Source organism: Etheostoma spectabile, chromosome 6 (assembly GCF_008692095.1).
Source record: "Etheostoma spectabile isolate EspeVRDwgs_2016 chromosome 6, UIUC_Espe_1.0, whole genome shotgun sequence".
Lineage (NCBI taxonomy): Eukaryota > Metazoa > Chordata > Actinopteri > Perciformes > Percidae > Etheostoma > Etheostoma spectabile.
In genome coordinates this window covers 9,022,292-9,047,580 of record NC_045738.1, presented here as the reverse complement: position 1 = coordinate 9,047,580, position 25,289 = coordinate 9,022,292, and the positions used below count along the sequence as shown (strand labels likewise).

The following is a 25,289-nucleotide window of genomic DNA, read 5'->3' as shown; positions in this document are numbered from 1 at the left end:
GAAGTTTAGGGACAAACTGGCTCTGCAGTGGAACTGCTAACAACTCAGTGAAAGTAGACCAGGTGCTCCAATAGACACTGCTTCTTGTAAGGGGTTATACGCCAAAAAGATTGGCAACCACTGGTTTAATCTATGGCAAATGTATCATATTAACACGTTTTTTAAGTAAAATCTTAGTCAGCAAAGTAACTAGTACTATACTCTTGTCATAAATGTTGTGGAGTGAAAAGTAGCCTACAATATTTCCCTTTAAAGTCTTATCAGTTCACCAGCCTTGCAGTGTTTCAACCTGTTGAAGTTAAACGTGACATGATAACACAGGGTGAAAGCTGTCCTGATGGTACTTCAAATAATGATAGAGTTCAACAAGTGATTAAAGCATGAACACAGGCTACGTATAGCACACACACACACACGCGCGCGCGCGCGCGCACACACACACACACACACACGCACACACACACACACACACTTAAGATTCAGCAGTAATGTCAACTTTTAAACAATACATGATTTTATTTACTTAGTGTTACTCTCTTCCTTGCTTTTAGATAGAGTAAGTAGAGATTTCTTACAATTTTGACTTCTGGAGTGTAAAACTGAGGTATATAAGAGTATATAACTCTTATACTATTTTGTACTTAAAAACTACATTGTAGTGAATATGAACAAAACAAGCAACTATATATACAGTATATATAAACTAACTCAGTATATATAAACTAACTTCATCTTTCTGGTTCTGAATTCGCCTCAAGCAATGGAGCTCTTGCACAAATTACATATTGCGCCCTTGTCAACCCTGTAGCCAGGGATTTAAATTAACTTTATTGATCACCAGCCAACATGGCCAACAGATTTTCAAAGTTACCAGCCAATCAGAAGTCAATTTTTACCAGCATTTGGAGGGTTGGCTGGTGTTAGTTTAAAGCCCTGCCTGTAGTCTGTTGATCATGCTCCATATGCTTGAAGCAAATTAAAATGCCAACCAAAAAAATGCCCATAAATAATAAGCTGCTGCCCTATGACAACATAGCCAGAATATTGTGGGAGTTTTTTTTCCTTTAATGGGAAGACAAAAAGAAAAGTGCCATGCCATTCAATTAATTATATTTAGCCTACATTACATGTCATTTAGCTGACACTTTCATACAAAACGACTTACAACTGGCTTTATGTCAGAGATCAACTATGGGGTTAATTGCCACCACCCTCATTTAGATGAAATAAATAGAAATGAATAGGCTAAACCACTCAAAATCCGATTCTAGGCCTAGGTAGGCAACTGTGTAAATGACGTAATGTTTCGATATATTTTATTTTTTATTTATTTATCTTATTTATTTGATTAGGACACGTTAGTCTATAACTTCTTTGTTTAATCAAATAAAAAACTAAAAATGCAATTTTACGGCTTTGTGGTTATGAGCTGGACTATTTCTCAGCCTTAACTGCTTCAAGAAAGCGATGTTAAGGTGAAACATAGCCTACAAGGAAACGGACTTCTGTACCCTCAGCGTTTAATATGAAGCAGAAAAAGGAGGGGAGAGGAGAGGCGCGTGTGCTGATTTCCACCTTTGTCAAAAACAGACCGGAGGACTGAGACGGGTCGGAGGAGAACGGTGGGTCGGCGCCTGTTTTGGTCTATTTCTTTTTTATTCTGCTACCTCTACTTTTGTTTTGAATGAATGTGTATGTTAATATCGTTAAACGAATCCTAAAGCTGCTCTTCGTTTTTTTTTTTTATATCTCAGACAGGATCCTATAGATTGTTTCGATTGAGACGTGAAATCTCCTGACAGCACCCAGCAATGGATCTGGACAAAACGGAAAAGTTGGCCACAGCCAAACTCGAACAAAACGGAGATTTAAAGTAGGTCTACTTCATATGGGCTACTCTCTTTTTCTAACTAAGATTTCAAGAGCGATATGGTTTTAAAACAACACCAATTTACATAACAAGTGTCTCAGTTATTCTCTGGAAAAGAATTGTATTCAATTACTATATTCATGCATCATGCTTTTTATATCCTCCAGTGTGAGCAAAAGAATGGAAAGAAAAAAGAAAAAAAAAAAAAAAGGTTGCCTGGGGTTTGGGCCCCATTGAGTGTAAGTTGTCACCCATCACACGTAATCTTTTTCCCTAGGGAAACCCGCTCATTAATTTTTTTTTGATTATTTAAATTTAGTTAATTTTTCACTACCCTTACGGGCCTTTTTTTCCTTTTATTTTTTAATTGCAAAGATCCCAAACAAAAAGGGTTTTGGTGAGTGTGGGGGTGTGGGTTGTGGTGTGGGGGGTGTGTGTGTGGGTGTGTGTGGGGTGTGTGTGTGTGTGTGGTGGGGGGTGTGTGGTTTTGTGGGGAAGAAAGGGAGGGGGCCCCGTAGAGAGGAAGGGGGGGGGTGAGACCCCCTCCGGTTTTTTGGGGTCCAACTGTCCCTTTGCTGGGGGAATAAAATGGCTTTTTTAAAGCCCCTTCCCTGTTCTGATTCCTAATTTCAAAAAGTTGCCCCCCTAAAATTCATGACCTCCACAACCAAAGATATGTTTTCTGCTGTTCTGCCCGCCCCAAAAACTCTCTCCTTTTGGAGTGTATTTTTTATTTGGCGATGGCGGGGCCCTTGGGAAAATTTTGGTGGGACGCCTGTCCCCATTTCCCACGGTGTAGTGCTTCCTCTTAGGGGTTTTGGTTTTGGGGGACAGGGACGCCCGCTTTATAGCGGACTCCATGAGGGGCCCAAATCAATCCCAACCCACCTCAGTGGTTTTCTTTGCCTACCGGGCCAGGGGCCACATAATTTACAAAAATAAATAATTGGGGGATTTAAAAAACCAAGGTCTTTTGTTCCCTGCATCTTCAGATTTTCCCCAAACAAAAAGGAAAAGTAACCCACCCTAAGGGGACAGACGACGTAGACTTTATATGATCTGCATAAACAGATCAACCCTGTTGTTGTTGGGGGGTTGGGAAAATGTCCCCAAAAATGTTTTGAATTTAATTTTTAAATTTTTTAAATTTTTTTTTATTTTTAAAAAGGCGGGAAGGTCTTGTCATGCAGTGCTTGCGGTTTGAAAATTGCAGGGGTTTTTTAAAGGGGAAAAATTTTACTTTAAATGAATTTTTTGTAAATTTGAATCATCCGTTCCCAAAATTATTTAAATGGGGACTAATTACACTGTTAGACTTTTATTGTATTTTTGCGGAAAACCTTACTGGCAACGGGTTGCCAAAAGTTACTGAAAATTCCCCAAATTTACAGTTTTCCTAACTTAATTGCTTTTTACGTAAAAAAACCCCCCTTACAGTAATTTACTGGCAAACGTTCCAGAATTACTGTAACCCCCCATTACGAAATCAAAACCGTGAATTTTTTTTACAGTAAAAAACCCTTTACTGTAACTTATTTTTAAACAGATTAGAATCCCCTTACTGAACCTTGGGTTTTACGTATTAGAAACCCACTGAAAACTTATTTTACAGATAAACTTTACGGTACCTTATTTTTCCATAAAAAAATCCCTTTAAACCTTTTTCCCTTAGTTTTAACAGTAATATTTTCCCTTTCTGTCCCCTTTTTTTAAAAATTTAAAAAATTTCCCCTTTACTGTAATTTATTTTTACTGTTATCCCCTTACGTAATAAATTTAAAATTTAAAATTTTGGGCAAATAATATTTAAATTTGTTTGTTTATTTTTTATTGTAATTGGGGTTAAACATGTTTTAAAACTTTTGGCTTTGGGCTGACAAAAAATTTTTAAAATATTTTACATCATTCATGAATTTAAAAATTTTCCAAAAAATTGACTTTAGCCCATGTAAAAAAGGAATACTTTTTTATTTCGGGTTTTAAAAAAAAAAAGGAAAAAAGGGGTTTTTTTTTTAACTCAAAAAGTGCAAAAAAACCCAGAAATTTGGGAAAAAAGGGTGAACAAAACAGTCAAAATAGCCCCAAAAACCGGGGCAGTTTCCCGAGGCGAAAAACAAGTCTGAAAAATGTATTTCCCATTTGAATTGCCCCCAAAAAAGGGAATTGAACTTTTAAACCCCGGGAAGAAAACTAAAAAACCCCGTATTTGCAAATGTAAAAAAAGGTGGTGGGGGTTTTTCCCAAAAAACTGAAGTTTTTTGGGTTTTGGAAGGGGGGAAAAAAGTCTGCTTAAAAGGTTTTTGGTAAAGGGGCCGGGACCCATGGACTTTTGCTTGCTATCCAATTTCTGGAAGGGGACAAAAGGGGCCCAAAAGATGGGGGAGCCTCCAATCCAGAGATGTTTGGGTTTGAGGGGTCCTCTGGACTGAGGAAAACAAAAAAAATGACATGATTTTCTCATCAAAAATTTTAAACCAAATTAAAATTTGGTGCATAAAAAGGTTTGGGAATATCCCCAAAAAAATTCCCAGTAGTGAAGTCCCCAGAAAATTTCAAAGGTTTTTTTAAACTTTTTTTTGCTTTTCGGCCCCGAGGGGTTTTGGTGAGGATGTTTTGGGAAAGGGTTTCACAAAACTGATCTAACTAGGTTTTCCTTTTTAAGTAAAAGGTTAATCTCTGTTGGGATCCTTTCCAAAGGGTGTCAGAAATTTAAAAAATATTTTTGGCCCCCATCAGGGGCAAAAACAAAAACCTTAGGGACAAAAGGGACGACGCACTTTTCCCCATTGATTACTTTTAAAAACCCCCGGTTTAAAAGCTGCGGGTTCCATTTTCTCGTTCAGTCCGGGGCCCAATTTCAAAGTTTGTTTTTTTAAATCGGGACTTATAAAAAAAAAAACCTTAAAAAAACTTTAACAAAAAATTAAAAAAAACCCTTTGTAGTTTTTGTGCAAAACTTGACCTTTTACTTAAAAAAAGTGGAAAATTTAAAGATGATTTGGGTTGTGTCTTTGGGGGACCCAGGGGGGTACAAAGCCGCCCACTTCATGAAATGTGTAAAAATTTTTTCGGATTTTAAACCCATTTTACATCCCCACAAAAAAAGCTTACCTATTTGATGTCAAAACTCAAATTGGGTTTGGAGCTGTTGGGGGAAGGGTGGGACCCCTGGACAAATACCGTCACCTTTTTTTTGGAGCCCTTTTCCCCGTTTGTAGCTTGTCCCCAACTTACCAGGGCACTTGGTGCCCCCCTTGGGGTTTGACCCTTTAAAGAAGAATCTTAAAAAAAAAAACAGGGTTTAATTTTTCAAAATAAAGGGAAAGCCCTTTTAAATACACCCCTTTTATTCCACACCCACACACACACACACACACACACACACCCACACAAAACACACCCCACCCCCACACGATGTTTTTGGGGTTTCCCCGGTTAAAAAGGGAAGGGGGCCCTTTGGGCTCTTTCCAAAAGGGAAACCCCTTTTAGTTTCCCGTTAGTGATTTTTTTCACATGTCTAAAGAATTTTTCAATTTTTGAGACCAGGTTGCAAAACGTATCCTGTACATATTTTTTTTTGTTTTTTTAGGGATGATAGATTGTTAAAAGGGACATTTTCCCCCTGGGGCCCCATGGGTAAAACCCCCTTTTCCTTCCAGCTTTTTCTTTCCCCCCATTCTCTCATTGCCCCTTCACTGGTTTTGGTTCAAACTTTTAAAATTTGGAAAAATTTTTTTTTTTAAAGTGCATGCAGGGGTTAAAAATAAAATTTACAACAAAAAAAAAAATGCAGCATTGGATGCAGGTAACCATTAAATGTGGTCTTTATTTTGGGTTAGAAAAACACGAAGGTTTTGGAGTTTTAAAATTTAATCACTATTTTCATTTAAGAGTCCTTAAAAAATTTTTGTTTAAAAATCTGTAAAAAATTTAATTTAAAGGGGTTTGGAAAATCATATTTTTCTTTTCCCCCAAAAACCATTTAGAAAGAAAATACTCCTGCAAAGAAGGGGCACTAAAGGCAAATTTTTTGCGGGACATCACGAGGGGTTTTGGGGGCCAAAACCCTGAAGCAAGGAAAAAAACGCTCCCTAAATGCTGGGGGCCCAAATTTCCCCACCAAAAATGGGTTTAAATGGGGTTTAAAAGTAAATTTAAATTTCCCAAAACCCCCCGTCTTTTTTTAGCAAAAAAAAACTACACAAATATAGCTGTAATATTTGTTTTAATCATTTAAAAAAAAACAAAACCCAAAACCAAACAAAAGGGGGAAATTTTTAACGTTAGCAGAAGGAAAGGGAAATTTTAGCCAAATACGGGCAACGCAAGTCATAAGTGGCAGAAACCGACCTTTTAAACTCCCAGAATATGGGTTCCATGTTTTTCGGAACGGGGGTTTTGTTACCAAAAAAAAAAAAATGTCCCAAAACCCGGGGAAGGTAAAACGAGTATGTTAGTTTCCCAAACGTCAAATTTAGAGCACAATCCTCACCGGGGAAAAATGTTGGTTTGGGCGGGGTTCTTTTTTTTCCCTTTGGGGGGGGAAGGGGCAGTTAAACCCTTTGCCTAGCCCAGTATCCCACAGGTGGGGTTAAGCTAACGTGCCGTTTTGCGAAGGCTATCAGCAAGTTTTTAATGTCCGGGAATTTAAAAAAAAGATTGATCTTCCCTTAAAACTGCCCCAGCTCTTTTGGGAGTAGGGGTGGGGGAAAAGGAAACCTGGGCGCACGGACCAAGGGGGGTACTCCTTTGATGTCTGACCCGCTACTTTTTTTCAAAACCTTTAAAGTATCTCCCCGGGTACTTTTAAAGTCGGAGGTCAAAAACAAAAAATTTAATTTTACCTTCACCGCAAAAAAGCAAAAAATGTAAAGGAACTTGAAAAAATATTTTTTAAAAAAGGAAAAAATTTAATTGAAATAAGAGTTTTTTTTTTTCCTTTTTAATTTTTCAGGGTTTTTTAACTTTTAATAAATATTTTCTGTCTGTCTTTTTTAACACAGTATCACTAGGGGGGCGGGTTGTTTTACAACAGACTACCGCATATTCAAAAAATACAGTAAATCACTGTAAAAAAAATGTTACACCCCCTAATGAAGGGAATTTTCCCCAAAACAACCGGGAAAAGGAAAAAATTACGTATTTTACGGGGCAAATTTTGGGTAAATAACTTGAAAAAATACAGGGAAGTTTAAAAAGTGTTTTCCGCAAATTTTTAAAATAAAGTAAACACTGAATGAAATGTCAAAAACCCCTAAAGCAAAAGTTTTTACGTAATTTAACCGGAAAGAAAAATTTTGGATTTTACTGGGCCCTTTGTGGTAAGAAAATGTAGAAATTACCCGCAAAGTTTTAAAAAGTGGGAGATATTACCAGATTCTAAAGAAAAAATTTAAACAAAAAAGTTTTTAAAACATATCCTTTCAATTTTTTCTCTTTTTCAAAGGATGCCATTACTACTCCACATGGGTTTTGCCGTGGTGGGGGGGTTGCCTATGGGCAGGGGGTTATGGGCCTTGCAAACCGGAAGGGGGGCACACCAAAACCGCAAATTGTTTTTCCCCAGCATCATGCCCCCCCGGACATCGGCTTGGGTTTGATTTTCACTGGGGAAATTAAAAAAGAGCTCAACACACGTTTTCAGAGTGGGGGAACATATTTAACCTTTCTATTTTTTAAATTTTTTAACAAAAGTTGAACCCGAAAATTCAAAATAGAATTTAAGAATAAAAATATTGATTTATTTTTCATTATTTAAACCCCAGGGGAAAAAACAAAACAAAATGAAAAACAGTAAAAAAGGATGGAAAGCATTCCCCCTACACTTTTTATAAGTAGGGGTCCTTTCTGTAGGGGCCCGCTTTTCTCTCTCTTTTCTTTTCCTCTCTCTCTCTCTTTTCTCTCTTCTCTCTCTCTCTCTCTCTCTCTTTTTCTCTTCAACATTTGCAAAGCAACAAAATACAAATTTTTCCAAAAATTTAACAGAACTAAAATTAAAGGAAAACCCTTGACAAATTAAATAATTGAATGTAACTGTTTTTAAAACAATTTTCATAATTTGAATATAAAAACAAAAGTTAGTAGGCAATGTGAAACAAAACCAAAAAAAAGAAATTCTAATAAAAAAGAGACGAAAAGACATCAAGACATTAACATCAGATATACACTCTCTCTCGCGTTCTCTCACCCTGTCCCCTACCTATCGCTTCATAGGCAGAGCCAGGTTCTGTCCGAGGTTTCTGCCTGTTAAAAGGAAATTTATCTTCACCCCTTTCACACCAAATGCTTGCTCTTGTGGGAATTGTTGGGTTTCTGTACATAGAATGTGGTCTAGACCTACTTTATCTGTAAATGATCTGAGATGACTTCTATTATGATTTGGCACTGTAACTAAAATTGTACAAAATTGAATTGAAATAGAATATTCCCACTTGACATGCTGGAACCAGTGAATTTTGGTCATTTTTTCTTAAAAAGAAATCCTTTTTAAAATAAAATGAAAATGACGCTTTTCTGTTGATTGACTAACCAATTAATTATTTCACCTCTTCTGTAAAATGGATTGCATTTTGGACATCATAAAGAAAAACTTCTTTGCTTTCATGATTTCTTGTATTATCGTATAATAAAAATCTAAATTTAAAACATTAAAGTCAAAATTAATACAGCAAAATGGTTTTCCTTTGATTTGTAATACATAAATGTTGTAGTACTCTGAAGATCATGTTTATATTTGCATGGGCAGTGATGTCTATAAGATCCAAGAGGGTATTGGGGACAAGGCGGGGAAGCTTATCCAGGCCTTCTCCAGCTTCATCACTGCCTTCACCATCGGCTTCATCAAAGGTTGGAAACTCACTCTTGTCATCCTGGCTGTGAGCCCTGCGCTGGGCATTTCAGCCGGTCTTTTCTCTAAGGTAAGCTTCTCTCCGTTGTCTTTGTGTTGCTCATTCAACATTCACGTTCTCTCTGTCCATCTTTTAGACTTTTTCTTGCAATCCATTTGTTGCTCATAAGGGCAAAGCCCCCCCCCCCCTGTTTGTGTTTTTAATAACATTTTTGTTTTTCTCCTTGTCTGATTAGGTGCTGGCGTCTTTCACTTCTAAAGAGCAGGCTGCATATGCCAAAGCTGGAGCTGTGGCAGAAGAGGTGCTCTCTGCTATCAGGACAGTGTTTGCCTTCAGTGGGCAGGACAGAGAAATCAAGAGGTATTTACAGTATTGTGTGTGTGTGTGCGTGTGCGTGTGTCCGTGTACATGTGCGTGTGCATGTGCGTGTGTGCAAGATTTTCACATTATGACATTATTGCATATTAAGTTTGACGTCATGAGACCACATGTGGTCATTTTCTACTCAACAAAGCAAAATTTCTGTGTTGGGCAGAAAATTCTTGGTTTATAAACTGATCAAAGTCCAAGAAATAGCTCCTGCAAAGACTTTTACTGGATGAACCCCCATAAAAACATGTTTTATATATACATATATATATATATATATATATATATATATATACTATATACTATATGTACTGTGTGTGTGTGCGCGTGTGTGTGTGTGTGTGTGTGTACACACAGTATATATATGTATGTAACATGTAATTAAATTTGTGTTTTCTACTGATGCAACATTTGTTGATGCCAAAGGGCCCTGTTGCCATTGCAATCTAATTTATATTAATTTATATTTAACTTTGCTTTCCATTGAACTAGTGATTATGCTTGTGTATTTGTGTGTGTTGCACGACAGATATAATAAGAACTTGGAGGATGCAAAGAACATGGGAATAAAGAAGGCAGCGTCTGCTAACCTTTCCATGGGCTTCTGCTTCCTGATGATCTACCTGTCCTATGCTCTGGCCTTCTGGTACGGAAGTACACTCGTTCTGAGTAAGGAGTATACCATTGGAACTGTACTCACTGTGAGTAACACATTACGACGGAATGCCTAACAATTCCCCTTTAAGGGAGACTCTAAAAAATGGTTGCTGTAACTTTGTGTGGTGTGTGTGTGTGTGTGTGTGTGTGTGTGTGTGTTGTGTGTGTGTGTGGTGTGTGTGTGTGGTGTGTGTGTGTGTGTGTGTGTGTGTTGTGTCTTTAAGGTGTTCTTTGTTGTGGCTTATTGGAGCGTTCATTTTGGGACAAACTTCTCCGAACTTGCAGACCTTTTCCAGCGCCCAGGGAGCTGCATATAAAGTGTACAGCATTATTGACCATGTAAGAAATGCAACATTGATTGAATGATCTTTTTGCTGCTGGATGGTTGTCAGTTTGTATTACTGAACATGCACCGCTGTACTCTGGCACTGTGGGAAGCCCCTTTGATGCAGCCGACAACTTGCAGTCAGACATGTTGGATTTGGCTCTAATTGGAGCACCTGCGGTCAGGTCATCTGGTGGATATTGCACAGCTGTGGCTCTCCCCTTCTTGATTTTAACCGTGAATGTACTGTGAGGTTAAATAAGGTGTTGGTTTTACAAATATAACACACCTATCAAACATGTACAGCGGCTTCTTTGTCATGGCATGTCTTTAACTATAAATCAATGGATTTAAAATGGTCCATATAGCTTCAGAAACCACTTTGAGGGTAACTACTATAAAGTCCTGTCTCTAGCTATTCTGGGACCTGCCTGTCTGTCAGTGTGATAACACACTCATCAAACACCATCTGTGTGCAAATGAATACAAATAAGCAGTTAACACACAGACTCAAGCTAAACTGAAAACGTATGAAATTCTTTCTCAGGGTTTTTAGTTCTACCATCCCCAAAGCTCTCTCCCATTTGACTTAAGATCTGTGGATACCTAGGTTTTAATTATTTTAATCTCTATTATTTGAATTACTATTATATTGTGTCTCTATTTAATGCCTTTTCTCATGAAGCACTTTGCGACATCTGCTATACAAAGGTGCTTTTCATACATACATTTTCTACTGTCTAGTCTGAAATACAGAAGGGTGAGGCCTCCAAGAGGTACATAAACAAGTCTCAGCTCAACCTTTGAGGGACAATGGTGGTGTGTGTGCGTGCGTGTGTTTATCCGCACAGAGAGAAGCAATGATAACAAAGATAGCTTTTTTAAAATATACTGCCCCTAACATGGAGGGCTAACAGCCTTCCTCCCATTGTCTGTTTGAGGTTGTGAGAAGAATCAGGTTCTTATCGAAATGTGGCCAAACTACAAACGAGAACAGAGTGTTCAGAAGTAAAAATATTGTTATAATGCTTGACTCAACAGCCACCGACCATCGACAGCTATTCAAAGGCTGGCTTCAAGCCGGATTTCATCACAGGAGACATAGAGTTCAAGAATATCCACTTCAGCTACCCCTCCAGGCCAGACGTCAAAGTACGTTCCCCATAGACTCGGTTTACTCTCTAAGACAAACATCATATTACTTACAACGTCTATCTGACATTGTTTTCATTTGTAGATATTAAATAACCTGTCTCTGAACGTGAAAAGTGGACAAACCATTGCTTTGGTGGGTAGTAGTGGCTGTGGTAAAAGCACCACAATCCAGCTGCTGCAGAGGTTCTACGACCCTCAGGAAGGATCTGTAAGTAATATGTCTAAACCAGTTCATTCAAAAGGATTGATTCAGTAGTCGTCATTAAATCCACTTAGCTGTAGTTAAGGAATTATACGCTGTGTCACTGCAGTAAGTGCTGTGTCTGTTTGACTATGGCTATTTTAGGTAACTGTTGACGGTCACGACATCCGTACTCTTAACGTCCGCTACCTGAGAGAGATGATCGGAGTGGTGAGTCAGGAGCCCATCCTCTTTGCCACCACCATCACTGAGAATATCAGATATGGCCGACCTGACGTGACGCAGTGGGACATCGAACAAGCTGCCAAGGAGGCTAACGCTTACGATTTCATCATGAACCTTCCTGAGGTATGACTGTATTTATGACTCCCTGTCCTCTGTGCTTGTCAAGCACTCTTTCCAATACGTACTAATATTGAGACTCTTATCGTTGAGCAGAAGTTTGAGACGATGGTCGGAGACCGAGGGACTCAAATGAGTGGAGGACAGAAGCAGAGGATTGCGATTGCTCGAGCTCTAGTCCGCAACCCTAAATTCCTTTTGTTGGATGAAGCCACATCTGCTCTTGATGCCGAGAGCGAGACTGTTGTGCAAGCAGCACTCGACAAGGTACACACACACACACACAGACAAATGCTCTGCCTCATTCATGCATGTGTGTGGCAGAAAATCGCCTTACTGCCCAGAGTTGTCCCTGTAGGCTTGGTCTTTAGCGTTGTTTTAAAAATAAAAAAAAACAAAAATGATGTTCTCTGGAAGCTGGCTCCAGAGATAGACGCCACAGTTGTTAAAATGTGCTTACCCCTGTTTTGTTCCGACAGTAGGTTTCAGTAGTAGTTGCTTATGTTGTGATTTAAGGAGTCTTGGTTGAGAATATTGTTGGAACATGTCATGCAGGTAGTTTGGTCCCATCCCCTTCAGTGACTTAAAAACTAACAAAAGTGCCTTAAAATCAACTCTGTATCTAATAGGGAGCCAGTGTAAGGACTTTAAGGTTGGGGTGATATGATCTGTTCTTTTTGTTTTAGTAAGGATCCTGACTGCGCTATTCTGAACAATTTTGAGTGGTTTTAATGTCTTGTTAGAATAATTACATTATCAATAAATGGACAGAGAACACTGGTTATTCTCAAAGTTCAATTTTACTTGGGAACACAAGGTGTCGGTTAGAGTACTACAGAATAGTAAAGAAATGCCATCGCTCTCTCCACTCACCTTTCCCCCTCTTTCCCCCTCTTTCCCATGTTGGAGTTTACTGACCAGATGAAGCAGCTGGTATATGCTATTCCTTCTCCCATCATTCGCCCCCGACATCACACTGCCCCCGTTTTGACTCAGTCACCGAAAGTAAAATGCCAAGCACCTCTGCCCCCTCAAGGACGCCAGCTAACTCCTCTCCAGACTGATAAGGATGCTTTTGCACAAAATGCTGCAAGCTTTAACTGATATTTGTCAGGTCCAGGCTGCACGCCTAGTGGCACTCATGAGTCTTTCCCGGACAAGCCTTGGCCCTATGTATTAAATTCTTCCTCAATTTATGTTGTGATAGGTAACAGAAAAACACTAGTTTGTTTGCAAGCATGTTGAGAAAAGAACTTGAGCATTGTTTATGTTCCGGTTTATGACATTAGAAAAGAACAATTACCGGTTTCAGTATTACAATTTTTAAGCATATCCTTGTATATTTTGTAATGTACTGGGAGCTTGGTTTTGCGCCATTATCATTTCGTCCTTGTGGATATTCCGCCTCCTTTTTTCTTTGTATGGACGGCACTCATAAATTTATAATTGAGCGGGGAGGCTTATTCAATGAGGGTAGGCACATTGTCTGCCACGACTAGCCAAGTCTCAGTTAAAAACAAGAAATTAAGGTTATTAGCAGTTAGCAAATGAGATTGATTAAAAAAAAGACTTGTTTTGTTGAAATATGACATCCAAAAGGGCAAATTTCACTATGGTGGTGTGAGCTGCTTGAACATTCTGAGTCTGTGCAGCTACTCTGCAGATTGGCCAGATTTACTCCATGGGCTGGATGTAATCTCCTATCACTTGTTACTACTTTCCAGCGGGACCCTCATAACTTATAGGCTGGGAAACAAACAGTAGGTCTAGCTGGAAAAACTGTCAATGTATACCAAAGGCCATTTCAAAAAATAAGTCAGATGTCTGAATCCATCTCTATTTGGATGGAGGACAGCGCTCCCAAACAGATCACCACTAGTCCAAAAGTAATCAAAATTCCCAATAAAATAAAACCAGCAGCAACACAAATGTTTTAACCATTTGTGCAACCCAAGAAGGCAGCGTAAACACTCACACCCCCAAGAGGGAGAGGGAATAGGGCCTGATGTAATGAGTTGTTTCCCCAGGGAATCAGCCTTAAAACAGAGGTTCTCAAAGTCTTGGTGCAGTTTGGCTGACTGCCTGCTCATTACATCATTTGCCTCAGCATGTACAATGACTGATTTGACAGAGGGGTGAAGATCAAGGAGTTTTGGTAGGAGTAGGAGTAGGAGGAGGACAAAGTCCATGACCTTTCCATCACTAAGCGAGTATGTGATGGCTTCTGGGAGCCTGATTCCTTTAATTACAGAGTCCCCAAGCAAAAGAAGTTGGGGAGAAAAGTGTCCTTAACTTGGACACAAAATCATTGTGTGCAGGTCCGACTGGGTCGTACCACCATAATTGTTGCCCATCGCCTCTCAACCATCAGAAATGCTGACGTCATCGCTGGCTTTCAGAATGGTAAAGTTGTAGAGCTGGGGACTCACAGCCAACTGATGAAGGAACAGGGAGTCTACCATACACTGGTCACCATGCAGGTAATATAGACACATACTGTAAACACGTTGACACACCATTTGGTTTGACTGGACTGAGTTACTTTGTCCTTTCAGAATGGCCAGTCTTTGATTGTTTGTTTCTGTGGTCTCTCTCTGCCGCAGACCTTTCAGAATGACAAAGACTGGAAGGAGGCAGAGTGGGAGCTTTCTGCGGATGAGAAGAGCCCTTTAGTCAAGTCCCTCTCTCAGTCTTCTCTGCACAGGAAGAAGTCCATAAGAGGTTCCTCCTTTACTACCTCAGAAAAAGAGAAAGAGGTGCAAAAGCTCCAGGATCACACGACAGAAGAAGTGAGCTGTGGTGCAACATCTCCGGAGTTTGACCAGCTGGGTCAACATTGTCAACATGTACTATGCAAGCTAAACAAAATGATAATCAGAACTCTCATAGTCCAACCCCACCATTACCTTAAGTCCATTTATACCAATAGTCAAGTTAGACTTTTTTTTGGTCTTTAACCGGTTTTGGTGATAAATGCATGGGTGAGGTAATTAGACCTGTGTCCTCTCTCTCTCCTCTGCTTAAGCTAACTGTTTTAGATCCAGGTTATTCCCTTTATGACGAATCAGGGAATCTTCCCTGTTTAACTGGTCCCTGCTCTCGAACCCCTAGCTACAAAAAATCCTGACAAATCAAAACCAGTGGAATGAATGGCTCTCTGGTTACAAACTCAACCTTTACCACTAAATTCTGTAACCAAGGGTATCTCATAGTCACAGTTTTCATTCAGGGTTGTAGTGTTGAATTGGAGAGGTAGTCCCATCTTTTTTTGTTGGTAAAATAAGTAAGGAATAACGTAGAGCAAGCCGGTAATTATTGCGAATTAGAACGGTAAACTTTCCCGCTGAGCACCACTCTCCATGGAAGCCAGGTCAACTCGGTGAGTGAGCTGAACATGGAGCTAACTTGTGCTCCGTTATGTAAACGTAGAATGCTGTCATTGACCAATTAGAATTTAGTATTGAACAAGGTCAAAATAAATATTCATCCAAAATGTTTGTTTCTATTCAAACTATCCCTGTCCTTATTAGGATAAATTTGTTTCATTTGGTGTTATATTTGTTTGATAACATTGTATTACATTGCATTCGGAGAATAAAAGAAGAAACCGAGAATTAGGAATTAGGAAAGATTGTTAACATTGGACAGAATACATAGAGAAAATGGGACTTACTCAATTCCAAGATGACTATGCAGCCTCTCCTGCTTAGTACAATCTGTTAACTCTGATAGTGATACAGATGGAACAGTGCTATTCCATCCTTAGCGAAGGCTTTTCTACCTTACCCCTGGCTCTAAACTACGTAATTGATGACGCTATTGTGAAAAAAATTAAATTATGATTTTAGAAAATATTTTTACTTGCTCCTGCTAAACACATATTTTCCCCACATTCCAACGGTTACATACTATATTCAGTTTACCACAGTCTCCCTTTCTGAATCTCTTCTTGAAGAAAAACAGGAGAGGTAAAGGGAAAGGAGATGTGACTCAGCTGTTTTTCCTCTTTCTGTAGGATGGAAATGTTCCCTCCATCCCGTTCCTTAAATTGATGCGTCTCAACCTTCCAGAGTGGCCGTACATTTTTGTGGGGACCATCTGTGCTATCATTAATGGAGCAATGCAGCCACTGTTTGCTATCATCTTCTCAAAGATCATCACTGTATGTTACTCTTAGTGTCTGTGTACCACCATTTTTTTTTATAAGGCTTCCTGTTAATTGCAACATTTGTCAGATGTTGCCAAAAGCTATACATAAGCTGTTTTTTCTCTCCTCTCAGGTGTTTGCACATCCCGATCAAGCGGTTGTCAACCAAAGAGCCACATTCTTTCTTTGATGTTTGTTGTTATTGGAGCTGTAACCTTTGTCACCATGTTCCTACAGGTATGCACGCACGCACACACGCCACCACACACACACACACACAACACACCACAACACACACCACACACACACACACACACAAACACACACCCACACACACCACACACACACACACAACACACACACACACCACACACACACACACAACACACACACACAACACACAAACACACACACACACACACACACACACGTTTTTATTGCCTCCGAGGAATATTTGACATTTTGTTAATAACATATATACGTGTTTCTTGCTGAGAGTTTGATGAAAAGATACCACTCAAAAAAGGAAACGTAAAAACACGTTTCCAGTCGTTGTGCTAAGCTAGGTTGTTATTTATATTTACTGGACAGACATGAGGGTGATCTCAATCTTCTCATCTAACTCTAAGCTAGAAAGCTAATGTGTCAATTTCCCAAAATGTCAAGCTGTTTCATATATGAAACCCAAAGTTTACTTTAATTTTACTTACATTAGCACTACGACTAGGAATTGTTAGAAATGTAAAAACCTTGATACCTGTGACACAGACTCAATTTTATTTATAGTGTCAAATCATAACAAATGTTATCTCGAGACACTTTACAGAGAGAGTAGATCTAGACCACACTCTATAATTTACAAAGCCCCAACAATCTAGTAATTCCCCCAAGAGCAAGCAATTAGTGAATGCAACAGTGGTGAGGAAAAACTCCCGTTGAGGAACAAACCTCAGACAGACCCAGGCTCTTTGTCTGACGGTGCCGGTTGGGGGTGTGATGCACAGTGGCAATAATAGTCACAATAAAGATAATGGAACAGTGACTACAAATGGTACTCGTAGTAATTAATGTCATAGCAGGCCACTGCAGGGCGTTACAAGATGTAGTGTGGCATAGAAGAGCATAGGTGGACGTAGCGGGATGCAGCAGGACAGTAATATCACGACGTAAGTGTGATATTACTGTCCCGCTGTATTACGAGATATTACAAGAGTTGAAAGTGCAGTTGCAGTATAAACAGATGCAGGTGATGCGACAGAAGTTCATGCCAGTGTTCAGGTGTGCTCATGTCTTCTGTCTGTAAACTTTTAACAGGGTTTCTGTTTTGGGAAATCTGGAGAGATTCTGACCCTCAAACTAAGACTGGGGGCCTTTAAGGCCATGATGAGACAGGTGAGTGTAACCAGATCTAAATAGGAGCAGGTTCTAGTGTTTGTAAAAACTAATTAGTTCTGGCAAGTTGCAGTCTTGTCCCTCTTTCTCTCTACTCTGCTATCTCTCTGTCATGACTGAGGTTCTCCAGAAATTCAATTCTTAATACATAACTTTTATTTTGTTGATTATTCATTATGTTTAATGTTACAGTAAAGTGAGGTTTTCAGGAGGTCTGTCTTATATTAAAAGTCTTTTAATTCTAAGTGAATGTATTCTGTTCCCGGTTTACTTGTAGGACCTCAGCTGGTTTGACCACCCCAAAAACAGTGTTGGAGCCCTCACTACAAGACTGGCCACAGATGCAGCCCAAGTACAAGGGGTTAGTCACTCTCCACAACACACACACACACACACACACACACACACACACACACACACACACACACACACACACACACACACACACACACACACACACACACACACACACACACACACACACACACACACACACACACACACACACACACACACACACACACACACCACACACACACACACACACACACACACACACACACACACACACACACACCACAAAACCCTCTCCTTCACTGCCAACATTGCTGCAACTACCTGATCGTGTAGATAGATGCTGCATAACATCAGAAGGATACGTCCCCTTTTAACGCAGAAGGCGGCTAAGGTTCTTCTTCAGGCTCTAGTCGTCTCACGTCTAGACTACTGAAACTCCCTCCTGATTGGCCTTCCTGCATGTGCCATCCAGCCCCTGCAGCTCTTTCAGAATGCAGCAGCTCAACTTGTCTAAAACCTCTCCAAGTTCTCCAATTACTGCCCGCATCCGCTTCAAGACACTTATACTTGCATACAGGGCCACGAACAGATCAGCCCCAGCTTACATCCAGAACATGGTCAAACCCTATACCCAAACCCGTCCGAACGCATCTTCTGCTGAAGGCTTAAAACACATCTCTTCCGACTACATTTCGGATATACATGAAGAAGGAAAAGAAGAGAGGAGGAAAAAAATTACTTCTTGAAATTTCACTTTCATGTCTCTTTGTAGTTTTGCGTATTTAAAGCTAATGTACTTGCACTTACTACTTGTTGTCTGGAGTTTGCACCTTTAGGGTTAAAAGCACTTAACTGGAATATCAGAAAAATTTGTTGTCTTTTTATCTGTTTTGTTCCAATCTTTTACGTCTGCTCAGGCTACAGGAGTACGAATGGCCATGCTGGCCCAGAACATAGCTAACATGGGCACCAGTGTGATCATTTCTTTTGTGTACGGGTGGGAACTGACTCTGCTCGTCCTGGCTGTGGTGCCCATAATGGCACTGGCTGGAGCTGTGGAGATGAAGGCGCTCACTGGAAACGCTGCTAAGGACAAGAAGGAGCTGGAGAAGTCTGGAAAGGTAAGGATTCAGTGTGGATTCACCAGAGTAACATGCAAATTCCTTTTTTTACTCATCAAGCATCATTCGTGGGCATCAGCATATTTGTATGGTTTGTTTCTACAGATTGCCACAGAGGCCATCGAGAATATTCGTACTGTTGTCTCTCTTAACAGAGAACCCAAGTTTGAGGCTTTGTATCAGGAAAACCTCAAAATCCCATTCAAGTATGAAAAATAAAATTTAATTAAACCACAGATCCATATATACTAAAATCAATTTTGATTCATTTAAGGAATGCTCTCTTTAATGTCATCTTTCTCTTCCTCTCTGTACAGGAACTCACAGAAAAATGCCCATGTGCATGGCATTACCTTCTCCTTAACCCAGTCCATGCTCTACTTTGCTTATGCAGGCTGTTTCCGCTTTGGAGCTTGGCTAATTGAGGAAGGAAGGATGGATATTGAGGGAGTATTCCTGTAAGTGAACAGTCCTCATGACTTTGTCTTTTAATCAAGAGATTACGTTTAAGTTTATGTTAGAGAAGATGAACAGTTTGCATGCACTGGTAGGTTACAGCAGGTAAAATCAGACACAAGCATTGTTGTTGGGAGGAGAGCCGGTTTATAGGTCTCATAATTATTACCCTGGCCTGAAGTATGCAAGGAGACACTGTAAATGGGTTGGCTTCAAACCCAGAGGACATAGTCCCACAAGACACCTGTACCTTTGATCATCCAACAGATCCACACACGTGTTTTAGGCTGCAAACGTAACGTTACATAACGTGTGATATTGTTGAGGACGAGCCATCCACCTTCATTTATAATCTTTGTTACACAAAGAGGAAGTCCAAAGGTCATTGCAACATGGACTTCTGAAGGAACATAAAACTATAAAAAATAAATATTAACTCCTCAACCCCATGAAGCATTTTATGTAAACGTATGCATTGTAAACCCCCAGATTTTACTTTCCAAAAGGTTTTCAAAGACACCCAGTGTTGTCAAGGTAAATGATAGGAAATGTATTTACAGTGATGCACAAAACATCTAGAGTGATCGGTTTGATGTTATTTTGCTCTAATAAAAAATGAATTTTGGAATAAATCAATATTTAAATCAATATCAAAATGATGTACATTGTATTGTATGAAATGGTATCAGTGTCAAAACAACACTAAGTCTACAACCATGCTAATGTCAGTGTGAAGCTTCACACAAAGTGGTGCTTGGAGCTAAGTGCTAACAGCATGTTCACATGACAAAGCTAACATGCTAATGTTTATCAGATACATCACAATCACCACTATCTTGGTTTGGTGTGTTAGCATGCTAATATTTGCTAATTTAAAGTACAGCTGAAGCTAATGGGAATGCCATTGGTTTTGCAGGTTTGTGGTTATAACGCAAAATATTTGACAAAATGAACCGACTGCACAACCATCATTACCATCCCTAAAGCCATGTTGTTAAAAACTGTAAAATCTAAGTTGGAACCAATTATAGGTAAATTAAAAGAGGATATAGGGAACATTAGGTGGCTATAACGTAAAAGTAAATTGTCCTTTTCCATTCAACATTTAATAGAACTTGTCATTGGTCCATGTCAGCTTAACCTAATCAATGTAATGTCATTTAACACTCGTTAATGTGAAAGGTAAAAGGTGCCTTTGACTTCCTCTCCCAGTGTGATTTCTGCTATTCTGTACGGTGCCATGGCTCTCGGAGAAGCCAATTCCTTTTCTCCAAACTATGCTAAGGCCAAAATCTCAGCTTCGCACCTCATGATGCTGCTGGACAAAGTGCCCGCCATTGACAATCTTTCACAGGCGGGAGAGTCACCGGTATAAAACACATAGCCCCACACACCAAACACAACACCTCTAATACAGCTCATTACACACATGTACAATAACACACCACTCTTTTGTGTCATCTCTTAAAACCCCAGGACAAATTTGATGGTAATGTGCACTTTGACAGTGTTAAGTTTAACTACCCTTCACGCCCTGATGTGCCCATCCTCCAAGGGATGAACCTGAAGGTGAAAAAGGGAGAGACTCTGGCCTTGGTGGGGAGCAGCGGCTGTGGAAAGAGCACCACCATCCAGCTGCTAGAGAGGTTCTACGATCCCAGGGAGGGGAGAGTGGTGAGAAGACAAATACACACCCACGCTCTGTGTAACTGACTGATTAACACTTGTCTCTTCACCTTTTGTCAGCTAGCTAAAGATTAGATGGCAAGTGTGTTTATGGCGGCTTTACAGCACTGTACTGGGACCTGGAGACTGGATGAGGCTTGGGTAGCATGTGTGTTTTTATCTTTACTGCACCAACAGGTTCCTTTTAATCTTGATGGGATTCCTTCTGTTGCCTTCTGATATTGATTGCTATCTTAAGGTCCTTTTTTTAAAGCCCATCTTCAGCTATTTTTGAATATTTTAGGTTACACTTTAGTGACATGACACTGTGATAAACGTGTCATAAACATTATAAACAAGTCATACACGTTTATGACATAACGCTTCTTTTAGCAAGAGTCATTCGGTTTTATCATGACAAGTTGTAGTCACACTGTCATGTGTCATGACAGTGTCATGACAGTGTCAGGTCACTCTTATGTAGATACCTTCAAGTAAAGTGTTACCATATTTTCCAGTGATGCACATGACTTTTTAAAACAAACACACAGATAATCATCATCCAACTGCCCCTTGGCTCTGTGGAGCTTTATTCAGTTTTTCACCATTGTTTAAGTTAGTCGGCCCACAACTTCACTGTTTTGGTTTGCAATCACAGCTCACTTTAAAGGGAAAATTGGATGTGGCTGTACAATCAGTACTGTATATGTAGTCTATTGGAGAAATAGATTCCACAGAGTGTGCTATATTGACTGAGTAAGCAAGTTTTCCTGCTCACGGCTGTGGCAGCTGTGCCTTAGATACCATGATGCATTGCGTGCTAGCCGCGACTTTGCTTGCAGCTATGAGAGATTGAGCCCCAGAGACAGAGAACTGGAAAGAGCAGCAGGCTTTTTACACCATCCCTCATTCAGATCGATATAGAAATGGATGAAAACCACTGAAATTCTCTTTTAACCTCGTTTTCGGCCACAGCAGGTAGCTTTTTCCGCAAATAAGCTCTAAAAACCCACTGCACACTAACTATGTGCTCAGCACGATTACACACACAGACAAAGTTAGCAACTAGTTGGTAAACATAGTGGAGTATTTAGCACCTAAAGATATTTTACTCAGTAGTTAGGGGAGACCAAAACTATCCGTTATTACATGACAACAAGCTCCACAACTCCTACAATAATTACTGCTAACATTTTCTTCTTCAGCTGCTGGACAATATAGATGCAAAACAGCTGAACATCCACTGGATGAGATCCCAAATAGGCATCGTATCCCAGGAGCCTGTGCTGTTTGACTGCACCTTGGCCGAAAACATTGCCTATGGTGACAACAGCCGCACTGCAACCCTGGAGGAGATAAAGGAAGCTGCTACAGCGGCCAACATTCACAGCTTCATAGAAAGCCTGCCACAGGTAACTGCTGGGATAGTTTTGTTTTCCTCAATGCTCTGTTCTCAGTCATGACATAGCCACAAATAAAAGGGAAGTGTTATGTTTTTATAATCAAGCAGTTTTAAGCATTACAAAATCTCACAACAACCTTCTATTGGTACTGGGACAACCTAAAAGCCATGGAGCCTTCCCAATGCCACTATGTCTAATGCTAATTTATGCTATTTAGGTTTCTTTTACAAATATTAGCTGTATGTTTTGTGATCAATATTGGACAAAGATGTTAACATATGGCAACGAAGAGTCACTCATCAGGATAGGGAAATCAACTTGCTGACTGCTAACTGGGCAGTCATAGTTTTCAAATGCAAATATCAGAGAGAAAACAGAGAAAAAGGTGAATAAAGCTGAAATCCAGCTGTGACTACAACAAAGTAGACCAGCTCTGCATCGGAGGAGGCACCAGGGCAAAGGTGGAGCGATTAAACACAAGCTGCAATTCCAATCCCAGCCACATGGATGTTTTCTTCCAAGCATTCTACTAGCCAATGCACAGACAACAATAAACAGGATGATCTCCGTGCCTGGATCAGTTTCCAACAAGATATCATAAGCTTATTTGAGGCCATCTGCAGCATATAAGCATGAACAGCTAAAGAAGAGGTTAATGGGTGGGTGCACCTCTCACACCAACCAACAAAGCAGGTACTCAAAATGTGTGCTGACCAACTAGCAGCAGTGTTCACAATGATATTCAACCTGTCACAGGCTCAGTCTGGCATACCCAGGTGCTTCAAGAAATCCACCCGTTAAATAAAGTGTTACCAGATCATCTCTTCAGTAGAAAGTATTTACAATGAACTGTTCACGGTAAAGTGGGTGGATTACATCATGCTTCTTTCGATGGACAGTATAACAACATCATGTGCCCCCCTCTCTCTTTCTGTTTGTATGAGCAGAAGTACAACACTCAGGCAGGTGATAAGGGAGCGCAGCTGTCAGGTGGCCAGAAGCAGCGTATAGCCATAGCCCGAGCCATACTCCGCAACCCTAAATTGTTGCTCCTGGATGAGGCCACCTCTGCACTTGACACTGAGAGTGAGAAGGTGAGTGATGGGGGAGGGAGGGCTTAACTAAGTCATCGGTAACTAAATGATTACTTCCCACAAACAACGCTGGCACCAGTAAGACCAATAAGAAGGTGAATGGAAATAAAAAATAACTCAAATTAGTTATTTTGTTGAAATTTTAAAGTGTACTCAAAACTCACTGGAAATTAAGTAGTTTCAGTCATTCTGCTCTTTCCAGGTGGTTCAGGATGCGTTGGACGAGGCCAGTAAGGGCAGGACGTGTATCATTGTGGCCCACCGTCTGTCCACCATCCAAAACGCAGACCGCATTGCTGTCTTCCAGGGAGGAGTGGTGGTTGAAGAGGGGACACATCAACAGCTGCTGACCAAAAAGGGAGTCTACCACATGCTGGTCACCACACAGATGGGCCACGGGAGGGAATAAGGGTGCAGAAAGAGGACATAGGGAGGAGTCCTACTGTAAACAGATTGTTTTCAATTCTTTTGTTTCCTTGCCCAGCTTCAGTGGAACTGTTGTGGTCTGACTTGTTTGGAGATCTTCCTCAGGGACCTTTCAGCCTTGTGAGAATATGCGGTGCAGCTGTACCTCTTTAGGTCACATAGTTTGTTCTTGATCAGACAAGTCACATTTCAGTAAAAACGCAAGTACCACCATAGTGTACCACTGTTCATTAGTCATTGGGCCTTTTTCACAAATGATAGAGGCACAAGTGTACATGATAAAGTGATTCAATTCCATTTAGCTGCTACAGTTCCAGGCTCCTGGTATTGTGCATACTGGCTCATTGTCATTGGACACTTGAATGTTATTTGTATTACCACCTGTCATTTTCCTACAATCACAAGTCAAAATGTCAGCTTAAAAAAAAGGCATATTGTATTCTATCCTCTGTTTCTCTTCCTTGTTTCTTCCAAGCTTGAGCCTCGTACACTGGGACTCATTAGTTCTTGATTTCTGGCATCATCTTCCATTATCTGCTAAATACTTAGGACATATGTTAAGTGATCAAAGTTAACAATACACTGGATTTATTATGTATCATATTGCATTGAGTATACCTCTGAAACGGGTCTCATCGTCACAAATTGATTATGCTCTACAGTTTGTGTATTTGAGCACACTTTTTGATGGTTACTTTGATTATCATGATGCAGCATTTTTTTAACAGTTTGAGGTAATAATGGAATTGAAGTATCTAAACACAAAATATTGTATACACATGGTTGTGCAGATTTGTATTTTTATTGTCACACATTGGTTGCAATCACTAGGAATCCTATTTGTCCTGTTTCCACAAATGCAAGGAATTACTAATTGTTTTGTAGAATATGCTTGTATGCAACTTTTACATTTCTTTATGTTCTGGTATTGAACCATCATCTAATTTTAACAACTTTGCTACATTTCCAAATTCCCATACATTTAGCAAATTTACAATCATAAACCTGCATGTAAAATGTATAAGCTATTTCTTTATATTTAAAACGACCACAATCTTATTTACATTTTGCCATTTCCAAAATCGTCAACAATCATAGAGAGCAAAAAAATAAATCAGTTTAAGGCTAATTTGTTTTACAGCAGTCATCCTCATATAAAGTCATATGAACTTCAGCCATCTTTAAGTTGACAGACAGGGAACAAATAAAAGGAAAGCTGTGTAGTGTTTAAGTGCTATAAAAAGGTGCAGTTACCAAATAAGTACAAACAATCCACAAACCAACAAGTAATAGAAAAAGAATGTGCAACAGCTTAATAGAATAGATGGCAACCCTTAGTTTTGTGTCTATTTCGGTTGGAAAGTGGAAGGTACCAAAATGTGGACCAGTAATAGTGATGGCAAATGACAAGACAAAACCCACAACAGGTAGTTCTGTGACCTCAACACTGGTTACATTACCATGTAATTCAAATTGAGTCAGAGATTAATGTAGGGAATGTCTATCATATGCCTGTGTGG

General features: G+C 39.8%; 1 protein-coding gene and 2 long non-coding RNA genes across 3 annotated transcripts; all 3 read left to right on the top strand.

The window, feature by feature from the left end:
- The first annotated feature begins 1,355 nt into the window (after window positions 1–1,355).
- Window positions 1,356–2,111, top strand: LOC116691806 (uncharacterized). Its single transcript, XR_004332553.1, has 3 exons — window positions 1,356–1,622; window positions 1,755–1,873; window positions 2,038–2,111. It is a non-coding gene; the product is annotated as an uncharacterized LOC116691806 (long non-coding RNA).
- A 5,206-nt stretch (window positions 2,112–7,317) lies between these two features.
- LOC116691805 (uncharacterized) lies at window positions 7,318–9,012 on the top strand. Its single transcript, XR_004332552.1, has 3 exons — window positions 7,318–7,515; window positions 8,616–8,787; window positions 8,954–9,012. It is a non-coding gene; the product is annotated as an uncharacterized LOC116691805 (long non-coding RNA).
- abcb4 (ATP-binding cassette, sub-family B (MDR/TAP), member 4) lies at window positions 9,010–24,974 on the top strand. Its single transcript, XM_032519706.1, is given in 22 exon segments — window positions 9,010–9,078; window positions 9,617–9,788; window positions 9,969–10,083; window positions 11,111–11,221; window positions 11,307–11,432; window positions 11,571–11,774; window positions 11,865–12,035; window positions 14,087–14,248; window positions 14,372–14,557; window positions 15,784–15,930; window positions 16,049–16,088; window positions 16,091–16,152; window positions 17,230–17,307; window positions 17,585–17,668; window positions 18,522–18,725; window positions 18,831–18,931; window positions 19,043–19,183; window positions 20,394–20,550; window positions 20,658–20,855; window positions 22,052–22,258; window positions 23,197–23,343; window positions 23,546–24,974. Coding segments are annotated over 17 exon segments (2,442 nt in total). The 5' UTR covers window positions 9,010–9,078; window positions 9,617–9,788; window positions 9,969–10,083; window positions 11,111–11,221; window positions 11,307–11,432; window positions 11,571–11,624; the 3' UTR covers window positions 23,753–24,974.
- Window positions 24,975–25,289: the final 315 nt, after the last annotated feature.